The 7,187-nt window shown below is 35.4% G+C and overlaps 1 protein-coding gene across 1 annotated transcript in view; it reads left to right on the forward strand.

Annotated features, from left to right (window-relative positions):
- Positions 1-271: 271 nt before the first annotated feature.
- Positions 272-7,187, forward strand: part of RALGAPA2 (Ral GTPase activating protein catalytic alpha subunit 2) — a 165,569-nt gene continuing 158,653 nt past the window's right edge. The window contains exons 1-2 of the mRNA XM_029286429.1: positions 272-406; positions 6,857-6,967. Of these exons, the coding sequence (XP_029142262.1) occupies positions 301-406; positions 6,857-6,967 (217 nt within the window). The 5' untranslated portion in view covers positions 272-300. The remainder of the gene's footprint in view (positions 407-6,856; positions 6,968-7,187) is intronic.

Genomic DNA, 7,187 nt, shown 5'->3' on the forward strand with positions numbered 1-7,187 from the left:
GTGAAGTAGCCGCCTCGCACAAAAACAACGAGAGGGGTCCCTCTGACTGCTACCTTATGCCCCGCCCAGCGACGGCGGCAAGCCCCGCCTGTTTCCCCTCACGGGGCTTAGCTCCGCCCCCTTCCCCTCTCCCCGCCTGCAACCTTGCTCTCTCTCTCTCTGTGGCTGAGCGTCCGGATCAGCCCCCGAGACTGGCCAGGGGAGCCAAGCTCGGGGCGAGAGTCGGTGCAGAAGAAGCCGAGCGAGGACAAAGGCGGGAGGGCGGCCGCGGCGGCTGCACTCCCTTCAAGCACCCTCGAGATGTTCTCGCGGAGGGGTCATGCGGATGTCAAGAAGTCTGCGCAGAAGGCGCTGGACCCGCGGAAAGAGCCGCTGACTCGTCTCAAGCACCTTCGGGCTTTGATGGGTGAGTGGCGTGGCGAGAGCACAGCTCCAAGCCCGGGAGGGGGAGGGGGAGGGGGCTTGAAAGACAGGTCGGGAGTAGGAGGCGGGCGTCTCAGGTGCGATCGTGTATCTCCCGCCTCCTGCACCAGCAGCTGGCAGTTACTCTGGTCTAGCTGACTGATGGTACTGTAGGGGTTACAGGAAGCGTTTTAAAGGTTCAGGAGCCTTAGCAATAGCAGCCAAGCAATTGTCGCGTGGAATTTGCTGCTGGTTCAAAAAAGCTCCATGCCTGAAGCTTTGCCTTAGAACCCACTTCAATGCGCCGCTTATGTTCCTTCTCTCGTTCCTCTCCTTGATTTTAGATTGTTGTCCAGCTTCTTGTAAAAAGCAAAACAAAACGCCGGCTCCAGAAGTTCTCTTGCAGCTTAAAAAACCCCTATATTTTAAAGTGCCAAAATTAGTCCTAAGTTGTAAGGTTAGATACAGCAAAATAGCCTGGAGGATTGGTGATGCATTTTTGTTTATGCAGTTCAAGCTGTGCAGATTACTAAGTTAGTGATAGCAATGTAAAATTTAAAAGCCATAGTATCATAGTACAGGATCCTCCATGATCTCAAACTTCAAACCAGAATATTAATTTCTTTTCTCTATCTTCTGATGACTGGATATTTACCAGTGCCATAATGGTGCAGGGAATCATTGGAGAATATAGGAAATTGTTTCCTGAAGTATTGTCTGAGGTTGTTAGTGATTCCCCATCCACACATTTTTAACAAATAAATAATTGGACAAATAAATAATTTGTATGTGGAAGTACCAGTTAATAATAATAATAATAATAATAATAATAATAATAATAATAATAATAATAATAATAATAATAATAATAATAATAATAATAATAATAATAATAATAAAGTTGGAAGGGACCTTGGAGGTCATCGAGTCCAATGCCCTGCTCAGGCAGGAACCCTACACCATTTCGGACAAATGGCTGTCCAGTCTCTTCTTAAAAACTTCCAGTGTTGGAGCATTCACCGCTTCTGGAGGCAGGTTGTTCCACTGGTTAATTGTTAATGGTTTCCAATATGTTAAAGCTGAACAAAATGTTTTTTGGCATTAGTGTTAATTTTATTTTGAGGATTTTCTCTCATTCATTGCAAACAAATGCTTCTAGTGACTAAAAGCAGTAAAAAAGCAGAATTTTTCAGCTGCACCTTATCTGCTTCTAATAATAAAACAATGTTCTTCCAGGAAGTTACATAATATACTGTTAAAGGGGAAGCAAAAATATTAATTTTGTGCAAGGAGATAACATTCCACCATGGGAGTTCTTCATCTCAACACTGAAGTGATAACTTTTATTTATAGCTTTACCTTTTAGTAGCAGCTTCTACAGATTGCTGAAGTTTATTTTTGTACATTTTAATTTTGACCTTTTAAAATATGCATTGTGAAAATCCTTTTAAATAGTAAACTAAAATCTTTTCAAGGAACAAGCCTCTCTGTCTCCTTGCTTCTGACTTCACTCATGAATTGGAAATGTCATTATCTTATGATGACCTCATTTCTATAAAATCTAGCATCTTGTTCATGTTTATTTAAAGTATTTAGACAGATTTATTACCATTCTACTCCATTAACAGCTTTGGAGAGAAATACTAATTAAACACTATTAAAAAATAATATATAAAGTAGAAATTATAGTAGTAGTAGTGTCAAAAGATCTGAAACAATAAATATATTTTGCTACCCCTTCTGAATTGTAAGAAATGAACTTGCTTTGACTCTAGTGGCAATTGATTTTATAACATGGGCCAAATATAGAAGGCCAAATTGCTTGTTGATGTCTTTTTGAAGCTTGTAAAACATATGGCTTAGCATTGGACAGAGGGCAATTAGGAGATGCTGCATCAAAAAATGCCTGGGGGATTACTGAAAGGACCAGGCCTGAGAGAATATCCCTCAGAACTCTCTGAAATCTACATGATCTACCCACCCCTAGGGTACACTGATCTAATCTAGTCATCATGCCTGCAGAGGGAGGCATGGACCATTCTAAACTTATCAGATATGTCAGCCCCTGACAAAAGACAACTTTTCTAATACTTTGCTATATAAACTACTGCTTTCCGTGTTGAAAACCAGATCAAATAAACTATCAACTTCTGCTAAAACAATATGCTAAAACAATCATAGTGAAATCCATGACAGGTCTTAAGAGTCTGAATTTCACTTGTCAGGAGAATCTTGGAATTAAATAGTCGATGAGTCCCAAGACCAAAAATCTTGGGGTCTCCACTAACCTCTTTATTGACTAAGGTGATAAGTGATAAGATGACAGATAGACCAACAGACCCCCTTTCTTCACTCACTATTAAATATATACCCTTGAAAGTTATAAAGTCCTGGAAATTTCCAGGAAAGGGAGTTTGCTGGAATCAAGGGGCATCAAATTAATAATGAGTGAATAAATGGTCTTATAATTGCTGAATTCTTAAAGATTTAAAAACAGTATTAACTCTATAAATCTGAAATCTGTCCATTTTTGGATTAATATTAATAATAATCTCTTCAAACTGATGTAAAAGGTGTGACTCATAAAAGCAACATTGTGCTGTTTTTAGAGATTCCCAAAATAATGAAGTATTATGAAGCAGAGATGTATACACTTTTATGAGTTAAGAGCTGCCCTATCCTTTTAGTAAAATGCTGGGATCTGTTCATTAAAATGTAAATTGTACATTTTAGCAAGTAGATGTTGTATGTTACTGGATTTTATTTCCTGAGAGAGTTTTCATCATATAATGGTTAAGGTGTTGGACTATGAGTGAGGTGATTCAGGTTCTAGTTTTCCCTGAGGTTCATCCCTAATCAGTATCGTATTCTGGATGAGAAAGAAACTCTTTGTCATATAATATATAGAGATAGATTCACCCTATGAGCTAGGTGAGTGCAGTGCAAAAACAAGCAGCCACTGGAGCCAGATGAGATAAATGCTAAGAACAACAACTGTGCAGTTTTAGCCTCTACTAAAAGTGGCTGGACTTGTAGCTGAACTGTAATTACTGTTTATTATCTGCTGACTAAGATGTCAGAGGGGCATGCAAAATATTTCAACCTCTGTTTTTAGTTGCAAACAGGTACTTTGACTTTGAAATGGGCTGTTTGAAGCTCCCAGCATTTTATTCAAAGTCTAAAGATCTGAGGTATTTGAGCATAAAACATTTAGAATTCAAATCTTAATCTTTACTCCTGTCATATAACCTAGTGATTAATATATACCCATATTTCCTTCTAATCCTGAATATTGGAAAACACGTTTGCCTGAAAATAAGATGGTGGTTGCTATTAGTACTGTTATTTTAAACTTGTACTAAAAGTGGCATCTGTACCAATTCATTGTATGTTAGTGAGAAAGAAGCTGTGGGTAAATTCTACCTCGATAAAGGCAATTATTATGCAGTATTATATTTCAGTTATTGGTGTAGCTTTACCTACCGTTGAGGAAACACATTCAGAAAATAATGAACCAATCTGAAAAAGAAATCTTAGAGAGATTAAGTACTGTAAAAGTTTGAGTAGTAAAAGAATTGGAAATAATAGTTTCCCAAAAAAGATTTTGATTGTCCTTCCTTTTGAGTTATCATAAAAATTATTATTTGTCTGATAACACATTCATATTTTTGAAAAAGAAAGTCTAGTAAATAATTTACAAGAGTTTAACTGTATCCTAAATTATTTTAATCTGATGGTAAAACTGCATGTTTATGATTAGAATGTTTTCTCCCTCCATTAAAACCTCAGATTTTCTTTTTTTTAAAAAAGAGAATTTCAAAAATTATCTCTGTTTCTAAAGCTAATAATCTTTCTTAACACCTTTTCAGTTTCTTTTCCACTTGCCTCAGATTCTCAGTTTATATAACTAAAAGTATGCTATTCAGGCTGTATACTCATAATTCAAAACAAACAAAAATATTACAATTTAAATCCTAAATAATGCCAAGTTATAGCAAATGCTTTTTACCTCTCCTTGATAAGCTATGAAGAGGAGAATTATGGAAAAAGTAGTAAAATATCTATGATATTTTTTACACAGATAAATAAATTTCAATAGCCAGAATAAATTTTATCAGGAATACCACTGTCATTAATGGAATTAACTACAGAGATTGATACTTATATGCTGGGTTTTGGGGACACTTGGAAATCAAAAAGGAATGCATTCATGTATATTTTCCTTTTTGTGAACTATTTTTAACTTTGGGCCTGATTTCTCTGGTTTTTATTTTCCTGTTAGAATTTCTTTAATTATGGATAACAATCATATGGTAGAGCTAACATATTCACAATGCTTAGAAATACATTCTGCAGTATTAGTTGAGGCTTATGCTCTACCATATTTAAAGCTGCATATTTAGAATAATTTTAGTCCTGTTGTGTCAGTGTATAGAATAGATCTTGATAAACACATCTTTTGTAATATTTCTGCAAATATCAGGAAAGTTGAATTCTCCTTTTATTCAGCTCTTTTTTTAGTGTATTATGATAGGCCCAATAAGTAATCTTGAGGATCACATTATAAAATTATGGTTGCATGACTGTGTGCATGTGTATGCACGTATGTATGGGTATGCATGTATATGTGCATGAGTGGAAAGAGAGAGAGAGAGAGAGAGAGAGAGAGAGGTGTGTGTGTGTGTGTGTGTTGTAATATTTGATATCTGAGAGGATCAGCAACTCATGTGAGATTTTGGTATTCTCATCCAAATTTTTTGTATGTTTTCACCCGAACTTTATGAGACTGGTTGGCTGTCTTTATTCCATTCATTTTTAGTTACTGTAAAATGAGAGGAAGTGCTATCTGTACTTCCTTTTTTGTTAGCAGTCATAAATTATTCAGACAAATGGAATCATGTAAAAATGCAGAATCTTACTAGCAAGGTCAAAATGAACTTCCTTTCCTTTCAGTGTTACTTCTGCCTTGATATACTTTCATGTCCTTAAGGGGGTCTCCATTACAAAGATTGATTAATAAAATGTGCATTTTGCTTTTATGGAACACTGTTCCTATAATTTGCAGCTATTTCCTATTCATTCTGCTTGCTCTTAAATTATGTCTATGTTAATAAAAGACCTGAATTGTTACTAATCACAACTCTTGATTGCATCCTCCAGCAGATCTAAGTGTTTTATAAAAAAGTACACAATTTGTTAACAAATTGCAAAGTTTGATATGATAGAAGGGGAAGATATACATGACTAGATATTTATTTATATTAAAAATTTAAAACCACACAATATCCAAAGTTATTTTACCTCTTTTAACAGCAGTTTCTGACCATTCAGAGGATTTTTGTGCTGATTTACTTTGCACAGACAAGATATTTTAGGTAATGTAGAATGTTGCAAGGCTTTGTTTTGAGACAAGGGATCCAGAGTTGAAAAAGAAGTGAAAAATAAGGCTGAATACTGAATATACTTCTAAGTTCTGCTTGTAGTTTTTTTTCCTACTTGTTGTCAAAGGATTCAATAAATTGGAATTAAAATTGGAATCATGGCTTGTGAAAGCAGAAAGCTAGTTCAGGGAAGAGGTGAGACCAAAATTATCCCTGCAAGTAACTGTGAAAGACAGATCAGGCATGACAATGCTGTCTTGAGCTACACTGAGTGCCTGAGTTTCTTCCTAAAGTGTCCTGTTCTGGCAGCTAGTTCAGCTGATTTAAAAACAGAAAGAGAGGCATTGATTTTCTTTTAACTCTTCTGTTAAGGTCATGGTCAGCTTGATCTCTTCTAAACTGAGACTCAGAGAGTGGTCACTTTGGCATGGTTCCAGGAGTGTTTTCATCCCAGTTGCTTGGGGTAGGAACTGTAACTTTAATAAAGAGTGAGTTTACTTTTTCCCTTATTTCTGCTGAAAGAAATGTGTGGAAAAGCATAAAAGCTGCAACTATAACAGTTTGAAATTCGAAGAAACTGTACATATTAGTAGAGATACATCAGGCGTGACTCATTTATAACATCTCAGATCACTGAATAAGCTGCATCCATTGAAAATTTCATTGAATGCCTCATTCACCGGACCATTACTGTGCTGAAATACCAAAGCAAACTGTGAATACATGGAACTAACTTATAAAGCAATATAAAAGTGAATTAAATCCATCATAAAATTAAATTTAAGATACCTTATTTTTAATTGTGATCCCAAATTTTGTAGCATGAGCAGAAATTTCAACTATTTTAAACTTTTATCTTAAAATGGAATTTACTTATAAATATAGAAATAACTAGACAATTCCAAACTTCCAGATAATCTGAATACTGTCCTTTAATGCTAGTGTTTGGGTCATATAGTTGTGTTTCCAGTATTTTCTTCCTATTACATTATTTTGTTTATGCATTTTAATAATAATTTATGTATTATATCTTTCACATACAGTAACTTTTTGTTTTAATCTTTCTTGTATAGATGCTGTAGATGGAAGTGAACTCAAACAGTTCTTTGAGATCAACTATTCTCAAATGTATCTTATCTTCTATGAAAGTTTTGTAACACTGGAAACCAGTCTGAAACAAAAAGGTAACTACTGTGTGTTGTCTTTTAAGATGCTTAATACTATCTTATTTTCTGTAATATATAAAACTCTGTATATTTCAAATATCTTTAGTAATTAATCAGATCATTAGAAATTAGGAAAGTCTATCTAACCTTTCATGTATAGTCACGGCCATGGTTTTCCCAGTTGCAATGTATGGCTGTAAAAGTTGGACCATAAGAAAGGCCGAGCGCAAAAGAATTA

The sequence above is a fragment of the Protobothrops mucrosquamatus genome, unplaced genomic scaffold (genome assembly GCF_001527695.2).
Source record: "Protobothrops mucrosquamatus isolate PMUCROS unplaced genomic scaffold, P.Mucros_1.0 scaffold_213, whole genome shotgun sequence".
In the NCBI taxonomy this organism is placed as follows: Eukaryota; Metazoa; Chordata; class Lepidosauria; order Squamata; family Viperidae; genus Protobothrops; species Protobothrops mucrosquamatus.